Source organism: Monodelphis domestica, chromosome 8, assembly GCF_027887165.1.
Source record: "Monodelphis domestica isolate mMonDom1 chromosome 8, mMonDom1.pri, whole genome shotgun sequence".
Lineage (NCBI taxonomy): Eukaryota > Metazoa > Chordata > Mammalia > Didelphimorphia > Didelphidae > Monodelphis > Monodelphis domestica.
The window spans coordinates 178,856,744-178,872,029 of NC_077234.1; the positions used below are offsets into that span (position 1 = coordinate 178,856,744).

The window sequence follows — 15,286 nt, forward strand, 5'->3', positions numbered from 1 at the left end:
GGATATATAGGTGTGAAAGTATCTGCACAGTGATGGTTGTTAAACTCAGGAAGAGAATGTTGGAGATAGATAGTGTAAAAGTTAAAATTATAGTTGAGACTGAAAAAAATCTAAATTCAAATTGTCACCTAGGGAAATCCCAAATAATAAAATATCCAAGTCAGGTGCCAAATTTTTATGGTGATTTAATTACAACAGGAGGAAGAAAATATTAGAGGGAGAGAGAAAGAGGGAGAGAAGGAAAGAGGGAGAGAAGGAAAGGAGTTTAACTCAGAACCACTCTGGCTCAGGCTGAGCCAACGCAGGCGTTAAGGCCTTGGAGAGACAAGGCAGGGAAAGGGGTCAGTCCTTATCACTCACGTGACCAATCTGAAGGAAAGCAGTCTGTGGGGCTCCTCCAACCTCAAGCTCCAGGATCGAACTGAACTCTATTCCTCCTCACAGGAAGTCCCGAGAACTCCAGAGGCTCTTCTCTACCTCACTTCCTGCATCTCACATATGCCAATGGTGGCTCAAGCTTGACTTAGGACCTCCCAGAGGTCTGTCCTTTTTTTTGCACATGTCTGTTGAAGGCCATTTTCTCAAATAATTAAATCTTTAATTTGATGCAGCCCTTCCTAATCTTGTTAAACTAAGAAGGGAGGAGAAATATAGTTTCCAAGACCTGATTCTGTTATTCCAAGTATCTCTATTGTTATTGATCAGGAAATAGCTAAATCAGATCTTCTAAAGAATGGTCGGATTAGGGTGGTATAGTTTTGAAATTTACAATAGGTGAACACCTAGAGAGGAAAAGATTGTCAAGCTGTATTAATGCAGAAAGCACTGAGCCTGCCTAGAGTCAGGAAATCCAGAGATCCAACTTGGAGACATAACTATACAATAGGAGATACAATCTTGGAGACTCCAAGGAGGAAAGGATAGTCAGCATTGTCAAATGCAGTAGGTAGATCAAGTTGGAAGGAAACAAACATTTTTCAAGCACCCATCAGGCATTTCTGTTAAGTGTTTCACAAATATTATCTCAGTAGATCTTCACAACAACTGTGGGTGGTAGATGTTGCTATTATCTCCTTTTTTACAGTTGAGGAAACTGAGGCAGGAAAAGTTTAAGTGACTTTGCACAAGACAACTCTATGAGGTCAGTGTTGTTGTCCCTATTTTATAATTGTGAAAACTGAGGCAAAGAAAAGTTAAGTGACTTTTCCAAGGGGGCACAACTAATTAGTGACTGGGTTGGGATTTGAACCCATATTTCCCTTACTTCAGGCCCAGCAGTCTATCTACTGTACCACTCACCTACCTCTAAAGTAATTATGATTAGGACTGAGAAAAGACCATTAGATATGGTCATTAAAAGGTCATTGGTAACTTTGGAGAAAACAGGTTGGAAGTCTGATTGCTTACAGATGGTTAATAAGGAAATAGAGGCAATGAGTAAAGACAACGTTATCTTTTAACTTAATTTTTTTCAGTTGATAAAAATATATTTTCTCTCCCATCATTAGAAAGGAGATAAAGAAAACAGTTGTCTTTTATGACATTGTTGTTATTATGTAATTTATTTTTCCTGATTTCTTGATTCTGCTCATTTCACTCCATATCAGTTTATTTAGGTCTTGCCAGATTTCTCCAAAATCATCCCATTGATAGTTCCTTTGGTTGCAATAGTATTTCATTATATTACTATAGCATAATTTGTTTGGTCAATCCTTGATTGACAGATGTCTCTTTAGTTTCCAGTTGTTCAACACCCCCCACCAAAATTGATGCTATTAATATTTATGTACACAACTTTGACAAAGTGAGGAAAGAAATAGGGCAATAGTTCGTAGGGGCAGTTGGATCTAGGGAAAGGGGTGCTTTTTGTTGGTTTTTAGATGGGAAAATTAGGCATGCTTGAAAGCAAAAGGAAAGAACCAGTTGATATGGAGAGGGTCAAGGTTTGGGGGCTAGGAATGATTGAGGATGCAATCCGCTGCTAAAAAGAGGACAGGCAGGCATAGAGAATGGTGATTGGAGTCATAGGGCAATTGATTGACACATCCTTCCCAGAATGATAATATTGATTTGATTACTATTCCCAGAACTAGAGAGAGAAAGAAAGGAAACTTAGAGTGGTAGTAGTCTAACATGATATTTTTACTGTTTAATTTAGAGTGTTAAGAAAAAAAGCAACTGATTTATTTATCCATTCTACTTTGCATATTCCTTCTTTTGCACTAATTGTGTTTGATGCCTCCCCCATCACCAGAAACTTATAAAAAGACAATTTTCCTGGGCTATCTTTTTATAGCTCCAGATAGTAATTACATATAATAAAATCTCATTTAACTAGGATGCTTGGGCTGGGGACTGTGGGATGGGGAATGATGTTCCAGTTAACTGGAACTTCTGATTTAACTGAATAGGCACAAGGCCCTTTTTGTTTAAATCCTTGATGAAACTGTCTAAAACGTATTAGTCAAATTTGCTGCTTTAATAAGTAGAGAAAAGGGAACATAATTAAATCTTCCTTTGATAAGTCATGATCTTGCAGCACCTCAAGGTCATAATTATGAATATCAATTTTCTTGCATAGGACTGTCAATGTAGACAATTGGATTGGATGGATATTGACCATACCATATATCAAGTTTGTTTATTTTTTAATAAATCCCTAATATCAGCTGATTTTCATGAGGTTTTTTTTTTTTCTGATCTCAAATTTAAGTTCAACTAAAACAGACCTGGCTATTTTAGACAGGCTTACCTACCTGTGAAGACGGCCATGGCCTCTGAAAAATCTTACAGCTCTAGATCACACACACACACACACACACACACACACACACCCCAATGGCGGAAGTGTGCTGTAGGGCTTAGAGGGATAGACTTAGAAAGAGGAAGACTTCAGTGTGGAACCCACATCAAAGTCTGGAAAAAATCAAGTAAATTCTATATACCTAAGGCAATTTTTTAATACTTAACTAGCAAATTCTATTCTAGCAAATTCTAAATTCTACAACTAAATAAGTAGGAGGAGTTCCCAAACTGAGTATGCCCCACAAATTATTCCTGGATTGTGAAACAGTAGGTTGTAGTGCCAGAAACATTAGGCATGATGTCCAGGGACCAGTGTTCTAGTTAATGTGCCTCTTGTTAGCCACATGGCCTTGGGCAAGATGCTTCATTTCTTTGGTTTAAGTTTTCTGATCTGTAAAATGAAGGCTCCGGATGAGATGTTCTCTATGATCCTCTCTAGCCTTCTAACATTCTATTGTTTTATAAATCAAGGCTTGAATCAGTCCATTTTTTGAGTAAGTAGAAAAAGCCTTTTGCAAAAATCAAGCCCCCAAAGTCAAAAGAAAACTGTACAGTGTGGTTTGCTTCTGAATTTTTTGTTGAACATTTTTGTTGGAGAGTTTTCATTTGGAATTGGGAAGTATGTAAATATAATTTTCTCACCTCATCTCTCTTCTTTCAGCTGTGAGCTGGAATGCCCAACGGAAATTACGCAATCAAATGCAAATTAATTATTGAATGTTTAAAGGGATCCCCACCATCACTGTGAAGTTTTAGCATATGTTTGAAAGTGCATTTTCTCTTTTCTTAACCCTGAAAGGGCAAGAAATAAGGCTAAGAATTATATCATAAAGTTAATTAGATTGCTTAGGTACCTGTGGGGCATAATTCTTTGTGAATCTAAAACAGAAGTTCTTGTTTGCACTGAATTATTCTAGTAATTTCCACAATTTTCTGATTCATCTTCAATATATAAACCCATGTGAAAGATTCAAAAAGTCAAAATGGTCACATAAACCAGTCTTTAGAGCTTGAAAGGTCCTTGTTGTTCAGCCATGTCCTACTCTTCATGATGCCATTTGGGGTTTTCTTGGCAAAGATATTGGAGTGGTTTGCCATTTTTCTCTAGTTCATTTTACAGATAAGTAACTAAGGCAAAAAGAGTCGAGTAACTTGTCCAGGACTACACAGTTTTAGTAAGTGTCTGAGGCCAGATTTGAACTCAGGAAGATGAGTCTTCCTGACTCAGGCCTAGCCCTCTCCCTATTGCACCAAACCACTGCTCCTGAAGCATATCATCTGATTCATGCTCCTTATTTTACAGATTTAAAAATCAAGGCTATAGAGCTCAAATGACTTACTCAAGGTGACATTTTGCGCAGAATTCTTTGTAAATCTAAAACAGTCTTTAATTATTCTAGCAATTTCTCAAATTATCTTCAATGTATAGAGCCATATGAAAGGCTAGAAAAATCAAAGTAGTTTCATAAACTATAGACTTTAGATCTTGAAGGGGCCTTAGATATCATCTAATTTATTCTCTTCGTTTTACAGATTAAAAAATCAAAGCCTGTAGCGCTTAGGTGATTTGTCTAAGGTCATGTAGTTAGCTATAAATGTAGAGCTAGCATTTTAACTGGAATCCTTCTGGCTCTAATTTCAATGTGCTTTCTGATATACCATCCTACATCTGCTAGTACTGTTCCATTTACAATTGTACTCCATAAGTTTAGACTTTCTAGGGGTTTTCTTTATAATGAAAACACCCTTTAGGTTTCAGGCTTCATTTTAGTATTTTAAAAAATCAACATTTCTTTAACACTATATCTAATGATATTTGCATTCAAGAATATAGGGATGTTATCATTCAATCTGTCAGAAGCACTTGCTTCTTTTAATTTCCATAAATGTCATTAAATGCCTCTTTTCACCTTTGGGTGAGTAGTCAATAGAAAAATCAATACAATGACAAATGACCAACAACATGATTTTACATATGAATAATTTAACAAAGACCATATTCATCCTAAGAGGGGAGTATGAAGGAGGAAGAAGAATGAAGAAAAAAAACCAAAGAAAACATAATTGTATGAAACTTTTGGACTTAATTCATAGAAGTACAAATCCATAACTCTGCCAAATAATTTATATTCTATAAAAAAAATTAGGCAGACTTATAGGTCACATATTGTTGAGGTATGCTAATCAGTAACACATAGAAAGAGCCTTTAAATGAACAAAAAGTACATAAGCATTGAGGCTTATTAAAATTCTTTAAGTAACCTCTTATTTCTAATGTGCAGACATTTTTGGTGATTGTGTACCTTGAAAATAATTCCTAATTTAACTAAGGAGCCTGTGTGACCCGGAACAGCCTGTGTCCTTTAAATCAATTTCGGTTACTATTTATTTTTATAGCTAATTGATATTTTGTGCTTATTGAATATGCCAGCATGAGATGTGCTCTTATCCAGAAGAGGAACAAGGGACTAGCTAGCTAAAGAGAGTGCATGGCTTCCTGTGATAAGATCAGCTTTCTATACCAATTGAAGCCTTATTGCCTCTTTATCCCAAATATTAAGCCACTGTGTCAATAATCATGAGGATCTCAAGGAGTAGTACCATTTGCCAAGGATTATTGTATTTCTTGTATATGGCATCCTAACAGCTTAACATGACATTTCCCAGTCAGATACCTGCTTAGAGGAAAAAGTGCTTCTTTGGGAAGGTGTGTCCATGCATAAAGGAATATGTTTGGTATATGACCATTTAGGTATTATTCCACCCATTTGCAAGGTTATTAATCCAGTCTCCCTGGCCATATACACCCTGAATTTAAATGGCTTGGCCATTTGTTTTTATACGGTGCTTTCTAAAAACACCAAGGAAGATGTTGTGCCCCAGATGTAACCTAGACCAAGTTTTTATGTCTGCTATAAACTGGCATGAGGATGTATATTGGAAATGCTGACACAACCTTAAGTAGAGCACGCACAAGGGGTAACACGGTAGGTAATAAAACTGCTTTAGTGTCTAGCTGCTATAAATAGTATGCATTTGTCAATTTTTTTGAGCAGTCAAATGATACCCATCTCCCTCCAGACTCTGCCTTTGTGCCTTCCAGGTACTAAACAAAAAATAGCCCCTGAGGCAGAGGTACTTTTCAGGTTGTTTTGAAACAAGATTGCCAAAAAAATGGAGGAAGTATCAACCTTAAAGACCATAGAACAGTGCCCAGATACCCATGTGTTGTTTAGTAACCACATCACAGAATCTTCATTTTTTAGGAAAAGATTTTCTTTAAAGTCCTGATTGCCATGCCTCCCCACCCCAGCCTAGCTTTTGTCCATATGACAAGGTTCTGCCATCTCCTGTGAGGTTATTGTAGAAACAAGTTTTGCTTCATTCATGAGCTGGTCCCCAGCCTTATTTCTTAACTGACTCACTATAAAAGCACATCCCCACAGTCCAAACACTTCTGATCATTGCTTACTGCTCAATCTAACTAGTAGCCTATGATCTTTACTCACAGCTTTGGGCTTCTTACAAGTCATGGAATAATAGAGAATAGACTGACTGATAAACTACAGCTGCCTAGAAATTGAACCCAACCTAACTAATAACTAATCAGTCATCATTAACCATAAAATAATGTTTATCAAATAGATTTTAGGATACATCCACTAAAAGTTGTGCTCCACGTGGAACAGAATTTCTAGTGACTTAAAATGAGACATACCAAATGGGTTCTTATTTTTTAAATCATAATAAGTAGTCTGCTATCTACTACAAGTATGGATTTAGCTTCTGCTCTTTCTGAGGATGTCTGTTCTTTGAGATCTTCTCTGGATCAATTATCTTTCTTCTCAGGTTTGTCCTGATGAAAGATCTTGGGGACAGTCATTCACACAAGAATTGTTATCGCCATTCAGGGTTGAGCAGTCTTCTGGGAAAGTGAAGTGAGGGAAGGTGGCTTTCTCCCTCTCTCTACCTGCTATTCAGTGAACATTCTCTTTCTCTTTTATGTAAATGGGTTACAGCAAGGAATTCTTAACATGAACTTGTTCTTGTTTTTAATATTTTAATAACTATGTGTGAAGAGCTGTTAGTTTACATATATCTTTTTGCCAAATGAAACTTCTTGGATGGAAAAGGGGAGGAAGGGAATTAACTGAGTATCTCAATATTTTAAATGTTACAAATAAACAGTGAATATTTTTTAAAAGAATGATTAGTTTCCTTTGTGATCCTATGTATTTTTTTACATAAAAATGGTTGGTAGATTTCACTAACCTGCCTAGGAGATTCCCAACTCAACAAAAGGTTAAGACCTTCCCTGAACTATAGGAGTTACTCAACAATTCCTAATTAAAGTTTAACTATTGATTGTGTAAGCCCAACTAAAGGTTGTGCTCACAAATGAGAGCCTGAACTGTCTCTCTTTTGTGGTCCCTCTGCTTAAAATTAACTCTTGTGGAATCAACATATTTTCCCCCAACACATCGACAGCCTGAAGTTTTTCCAAACATTCCCTAACTTGCTTTCAAACAAGGTTGGCTTGTCTGAAAGGAAAAGATGTAAGATGTAAAAGGCATCTTCAAGGATGGATGTCAGATCAAATCTGTATGATTCCCAAATGGTGTCAAGGCTTGGAGGTTGCTTATTCAAATATTGTCTAGTCCAGCCTCTTCATTTTACAGAGAAAGAAGTTGAAGCTATGGAAGTGAGGGGGCTTGCCTATGGTGTGTTCTCAATTTAAGGACAAATATGATATTTTATAATTTTTCTTCTCACATTCAATTACAATCCCTCCATCTCTATATTCTCTCATTTTTCTCTTTTGCTCTCTTCCTCTGTAGTACATATACATTTTTAAGCTTTGTAAATAAAGCTACTAACAGCTAGCCAGGCCATGTAAACATTGATAAATGTATTAGTACATGAACATGTACTTGATTTGCTTTGGTTGTAATAACTCATTTACTCATGTATTTAAAATAATTGGCTTATGGCTTCCCCTAAGTGGTCCTTACATTAAATTATAGTAATGCTGACTCCTTATCCTTATTTATTTCCTGAGTGTTCACTCGCTCTCTAAATCTTAACCAGTTCGATAGAAGAGAGTTTGAATTTGAAATTTTATTTAAGGGTCATTTGTATCTTAAAATAGTTTGAGAGTTTCCTTTCAACAATAAGGGTCTAGAATATAACTCTTATCTCTCTCTTTCAACATAATACACACACACACACACACACACACACACACAGAAATATATACAGGTATATGTTGTTGAATAAATGTGTGTATATTTTACAGCAAAGGAAATGAACAATTTAGATGTTTATCAGCCATAAATAATAATTCTTATAAATGCTTCTCATTCTCTGTGTGTCAGGAGTTGGTATTGTGTTTTATATTGGAAGGTAATAAATCTCATGCTTATTATCTATGACAGGCATCATTACAATACCTGACAGCTCTAAATAGAGCAGATTATACATCATTATTCAGACAGCCTTTTAGGGCATACTGTACGCATCTCTAGAGCTGTATTATTTCTACTTACAGTATTACCTACCTGAATTATGAAACTGAAATCTTCCTGAACTCTATTACTTTGAAAGATCTGAGAGTGTATAATATATTTGCTCTTGTAAACATTTAAGTGGAGGAGAGAAAAAAGAAGAGGGAAGGTGGGAAGGCTAAGGCGTGAGATTTCTGGCTTCTCTAGCTTCCTTCAAAGCTAAGCTAAAATCTCCCTTTTTTTACAGGAAGCCTCTCTCAGTCATTCTCTTGTTAACCCTTTCCTTCTGCCCCCATGGTGTGTTCTCAATTTAAGGTACAAATATGCTAGCTTATAATGTCTCTTCTCACTTTCAGTTACAATCCCTCCCTCTTGATCTCTCATTTCTCTCTTTTGCTCTCTTCCTCTGTGGTACTTACACTCTATTTAAACTTGGAAATTTTCCTTCTGCCTTAGAAATTATACTAAGCATTAGTTCCAAGGGAGAAGAGTGGTAAGGGCTAAGCAACTGAGGATTAAGTGGCTTGAGGATTAAGTAAGTACCACAACTGGTACATACCTGAGGTCAGATTTGAACCTAGGATCTCCTGTCTCTAAGCCAAGCTCTCTATCCACTGAGCCATTCAGCTGCCCTTCAGCCTTTCTTAATGTTAGTGCCTGCCTTCTGTTGATGATTTCCTATTAATTCTTCCTTATTCAAACTTGTTTGCATATTATCTTCCCCATTAGAGTGTGAACTCCTTGTCTCCCCGGTTGTCTTGCCCTTAACACTGTGCCTGCTACCTTGTAAGTGCTTAATAAATGTTTATTAGCTCAAAAACCTTAAAAAATAGAAACAAGAGCTCTAAGACCTCTAACAATTTAGTACTCCAAGTTTGTCGATCTTAGCAAATGTAACAATCTGGTCTTTGCAGTAGCCATAAATCTTCATAATTGAGAACTTCTACCAGAGCCTTTCCATGTAAAAGTAATGCTGAATATTAGTTGATTACTGGGACCATTAGTCAAAATTTTGCTTATCACCCTAGAAATCTCTAGGTTGTTGACTAGAAGAAAGCCGGGTTCCATACTCAGCACACTATTTAAGAGTTAATGTCTTCATTAAGTAAATGCTTTCTAATGGTCTCTGTTTCAGTTTCAACTTCTAAAACGTGATTAGGTCTTCAAATATTTTTATTAGCAAATACAAGAAGCTGGGAGGGGTGCGTTTCATTTGAAAATTAGAAGAAATGACTCAGGGTGTTTGTAAATTTTTTTGTCTAATTCCCTCTGCACACGTTCAGCTCTGGATCAGCAGTTGGAGAAAGTCACTGTCAGCAAGATTCCCAGGGCTCCACATGGAGTGACTAAACATAAGGCAGTTTCCTATTGTGAAGGTTTTATCACAGAGCAACACCTAGTAAAAGTTTCTATTGATTCTGAAAGCCTAACCAAAAGAGTTAAGGTCCAAAGAGGAAATGCAAACTCATTACTGTTTCCTGATTGGTCAAATATTTTCCTGGTCTTCCACATACAAAATTGCTGAGGCAAACTACTTTAACTCATTCATCCATCCTCTGCATGGGCCATACTTGGATACAAAAGATTTAGTAATTTTTTGTTGTATGAATTGAGGCAAATTGAATCGCAAAGATGCAGAAATATGAATAATAGTTCCAGATAATGATTGGAGATGTACTTCTTAATAGATGAAGTGTTGTGTGGGAGGGGAGAAATGAAAGCAGAGTGAACTTCTGGGAAGTGGCTTGCCAAATACTTTCTCCATCTAAAATCCCAATAATTATAATGCCCATTGATTTGATGAAGCTAAAAACAAAATTATCTGCTCTATTTAAAATTGACTCTAACTATGTATATTTGGAAGATTGTATAATTTTGCTTTGAATTACTAGATATTCAACACACAATTGGGAGACACGAATATAAAAATAAAACCATAAATATATAAATAAGGAGATTGATAAATAAAAATTAAAGTGCTTTTTTCATTGTTCTGTTGGGAATTCATGACATCATGTGGCCCTCTCTACAGATGCATTTAACTTTATGCCTTTTTACATTCATATGAAATTTGATAGGGAGAGCCTAGAATCAGTGATAGTGAGTTTTCTTCTGAAGTCAGAGAAACTTGGATTTACTGCCAGCTCTGTGGCCCTGATCAAGTCACTTGATTCCTCGGTGTCTTAGGAAACTCTGAGGTTCTAAGTTGGATAGATGAAATTTCCCTTTGGGAACTTTCCACACCAATGAATTCACAAAAGACACATAAAACTTCTTGACAGATTTAGTCCCTTAGAAGAAATTGATGTGGCACAGTAAAAGAAGCAATGAACCTAGAGTCATGCATCCTGAGTTCAAATCCCAGTGCTGCCCCTTCCTACAATGTAACGTTAGGCAAGTCACAACCACTGTGGGCTTCAATTTCCTCATCTGAAAAATTATTAACTTAGACTAGATGACCTCCCTGATAACAACAGATAACAAATCTTTCATGGTTGAGTGTCATCAAGGTCCAAAAAAATGCTTTTAGTTCATCTGATCTTTTGAACTTCATCACTGTAGGGAAAGATTCCAGTTTCCAAAGACATCATTATCACTCTCTGAATCATGTTTTCATCTTTCTATTTTGGCCTAAACCTATAGAGTACATTGGTATCCTCTAAATGTCAGTTGTTTACATGACAGCAATTCTTATTGTTTTCTGTCAAAATCAATCCATTCTTAACCATTCAGGTGCTGATTTTGAAAATTAATCTCCACTGATGAAAATCTTTGCTCCTTTCTCTCTTTAGCTATCTATTTTTACATATTTTTCTCCTTCATTAGTCACTTTTTCTATTTAACTTTTGTTGTGAGGACACCTTTGTATACCTTGAAACATTATTTTAAAACAAGGAATTATGTCATAGTATGGCTACAAATCTTAAAAAATGGGTGCAGACAGAAAAAAAAGCAAGAATGAGAAAGTCTATCAAGCCTGTTTGTTGGCTTGTTCTGATTAAAGGATTAGAAGCTGAAGAAGGTAAGGGGTTAACAGAAACAAAATTTTGATATTTTCTGGGATTTTCATTGTATCAAATAAGATAATTCTGTATAGCACATTTAATGCATTAAGTTTTTAAGGTAATCTATTAGAGTGCTCTCTATATATATATATTTCATATATACATACATTGATAACATTCACATATGTATGTGCTAGTGTTTTTTGGGTATGGAGAGCAATTTTAGATCGGTGATGCCATTGGGAATTCCCAATGAAATGAAATTTCCAACAAAAATGGAGAGAAAGCTCCATCTACAAAGGCACATCTACAACTCTGCTATAACTTGCTCTAATGTTGTCTGGGACACTGAGAAATTACACATGAAAACAAAGCTAGTATATGTAAAAACGAGGTTTTGAAGGCAGATCTTGCCTAACCAATGCAAGTTCTCTGTTCAAACTGACCAGTGATGTCAAATAGAGTGGTCCCTAAATCCATGTGTAAGGATAATGTGATACTATCTTTGTCTTATTGTATTTTTATTTATTTTATTGGACATTTCCCAATTATATTTTAGTCTGGTTCAGGCAGCATCAGGAAGTATTATGGGCTAGATGATGCCAACACATCCCATTTGATACTTCCACACCAGTCCATGCTGCTGGCCCTACAAGTTTGGTGTAATGTGAGTCACCACAACAAAGAGAATACCATCCTTTGTGGGCTAAGCAGTATCCACACAGAAGTGAAGGGGGCGACAACTGAATAAAAGTTGCCTCTTCTCATTTTTTCTTAGTGGGAGGGACTCATTCCACTGAATTTAGATCAATTAGTCAATCATAATTCAGTAACGAAATAGGAAAATAACATTTTTGATCATCATTTTCCAGGTTTATGTTCAGCTACCCATGAAGGACAAACTTTTCATTCATTTTCATATTATTTTCAGCAAATAGTAAATTCTATTTGGGCATTTATTTAGTCGGTGTATTATATTTCATCTCTAAGTCATAAATTAAGAGGCTTTTAGATCCAGGTGTTATCAAACTTCTTGACCCTTCACATTTTTGGTGTTTTGTTTTTTCTATTCCCGTTCCCCCCACCCCACCAGGTAATCCATCAGCTAAGGCTTTCAGAAAATGAAAGTTTGGCCCTTCAGGAACTCCTGGACTGGAGGCGGAAACTTTGTGAGGAAAGAGATTGGCAACAAAACCAGCACCACCCAGAACCTCGGGTCAGCGGACCTCCTCCACCTCCTTGTAAAAAGCCAGCTCTATTGAAGAAGGCAGAAGAGGCTTCTTGCAATAGATTACCTTCAGAGTTATGGGACACCACGATTTGATGTGGATCAGCGTGCAGACTCTAGAAATCAAAACCACCCAGTGACTGGATACTGTAGCAGCAAACAGAATCCTGCTGCCCTGCCTAAAATGTGCTAGATTCTCTCTCCAGGCATTTACCCTCAAAAGCACAGGAAACTGGAGTTCAATACACTAGATTCAATATGTATGTGTGTGTGTTTGGTCTTTCTTTTCTTTTCTTTTTTCTGTGGTGATTAGCACTGATCTTTCCAAGCGTGTGCTTTGGAGGCCCCTGAAATAACAGAACACTCTCTTTAGAAACCAGGAATCTGCCTCAATATGGGGTTGGGGGAGGGGGGGGGAGAGATGAGTCTGAGAGAGTGGAGAGGGAAGCAGAATGGTAGAGTTGTGGGTCCAATGACAGGTGGGATTGATGTGCACACTGTACAGCTGTTTTATAGAGTTCAATATGATGTTTATTGTACCTTGAATGGTTTTAATATGATGCATATATATAGTCCATATATTATATTTCTTTGTAGATGTCTGTGTTTTATCAGAATTCCAAACCTGAGCATTATTTACATGTTTATTACTGGATTTTATAAATTTATGCAATTGGTGGTGCTGTTCTTCCTTCAAAATACAAGTAAAAGTATCAAATCCATTTGGATTCTTTTTGCCCCACATAGTTTTCCCCTGAAGTATCTAAGAATCTCAACACTATGTTGTTGTTTTAGCTTCATTGATGTCAACCTTAAATTTGGTGACACTCACAAAATTAGCTTCTTTGTATAGTGCCCAACACTTTCTATTTCATTCATTAGTTAGGAGATATTGTTTCTTTTCTATGCGCCATGCTTTGGAATAAGTGGATTGTGAATTTCTTTAATTAAACTTCATCTCAAATTGACAGCATAGGTTACAGGAAATAATGAGGTGCTCAGTTAAGTGTGTATAGCTTCATTTTCACATCTGGTTATATTAAAGGTCAGATGTCAGTACAAAAGTGCACCCAGTAACAGGTGCAGAAAGAACTGCCGAGATTTTTCTCCTTTGAGCAATAAGGCTTCCTGAAGGTACAGCCATCATAAGAGGAATATGTCCTTAAAGAGGTATACTGCATGATTCACTTACTGTATATCATCAGAGCCCATGTATTGCAATGGCCTTGACTTACTGAAGTGTTCTGGTTGGCTGTCATGAAAATTTTGAGCCGTGGCATTAAGAGAACAATAATTTGCTACTTGGAACTTCCCAGCCATACCAACCTTTGAAATATTACTGTGCCAATAAAAGGGTACAAGCACTTTCCTTTTGCTATCTGTTGTTGTTGTGAGTCCCAATTCAAACTACCACTTTTTGGTTTTAGCATACTTCAATACAACCATCTTTCTCTCACCCTTTTGCATAGTGCCTCCTTGACTTGGCAGCCTTCACTACTTTAAAAAAATCAGTTGACCTTTCTTTGCACATAAACTGCCTTGGGATCCCTTCCTGAAAACCAGGGTGGCTCAGTAATGTGGTCTTCGTTCCAATGTGGGTATGTTAAAATTAAATTTAGTTTCTAGTAATAAAAGTATTATATTTTAAGATGTTTATTAAAGATTATTAGAAATCAAGGATACAAAATAATAAACTACGTGCCTAGGACTGATTAGCCCATTCACATTTTACTCACTACATGTTGCAATCGCCGAGGAGGAAGAGAGAGAGCCCGAAGTAGTTATAGCCAGTTTAAATACAAATTGTGATCTCGCCCAGGTGGGGACTTAGGTGAGATTATAGGGAATTCTGGGAAGTACCAAGGACTTCTGTGGATTGAGGTCTGGGGTTCAAATCTACATTTTGCAGGCATCTATTCTTCCCATCTTCTCACCAATTATGTGATGCTCTATTCACAAATAACAAGGCAATAGAAAATACCAGCTTTCTACTGTTAAAAAAAAAACCTCAATTGTAACAAAAATAATATTGTGATATTTTTACTTTACCCAAAATATTTAAAGCTCATGCTTGAAGTCTAAATGAACTTAAAATTCAACTCACCACACTAAGAATTTAAAAATATATGCATGTATGAGCACATTTGCATATAGATGCCTATGCACATATATACAGAGAGAATCATACATCTCTCTGGGGAGATAAACCTCAAATTAAAAAGACAAGGAGACGTGGGTTTTATTCTGAATCTACCATAAGAAAAAAAAATTGCAGTGGTAATAGCAAAACCAGTCTGACTGACTTTTGCTAGTGTCCTTAATGATGATTATGTCTAAACAACTCTTAAAAGTAATAGTCAAATACCCAAACAATACAGTATATCCATTTACTGAATTACTGCCAATCTCACATTAGAAAGACAGCCTGGGGGATAGGGGGAGAAAGAAAGGGGCTCCATTTTTGCCTCTAATTATGAACTATGTCTTCCCTAAAGATTTCTATAAAACTCTTAGACTTCTACATTGATCACAAGAAGCCATTCACCCAAATCTCCCTAATCTCAGTAAAATGAATCAACTTCAAAGTTTCACAGAAAATTGTGCTGACTCTAAACTATGCTTGTGAATTGAACGGAAAGTGTGTTATAGGAAACTCATGTATGTCATAGATCACAGGTTGAAAAGTAGAAGAGACCAATGAGTTTAACTCATCCTAACCCCTGATTTTATAAACTCAGGTACCA

The 15,286-nt window shown here is 36.4% G+C and overlaps 1 protein-coding gene across 1 annotated transcript in view; it reads left to right on the top strand.

Moving 5' to 3' along the window:
• The window catches only part of MYO16 (myosin XVI), a 727,392-nt gene extending 713,486 nt beyond the window's left edge, over window positions 1-13,906 (top strand). Inside the window, exon 35 of the mRNA XM_001375684.5 lies at window positions 12,408-13,906. Within this exon, the coding sequence (XP_001375721.4) occupies window positions 12,408-12,638 (231 nt within the window). The 3' untranslated portion in view covers window positions 12,639-13,906. The remainder of the gene's footprint in view (window positions 1-12,407) is intronic.
• Window positions 13,907-15,286: the final 1,380 nt, after the last annotated feature.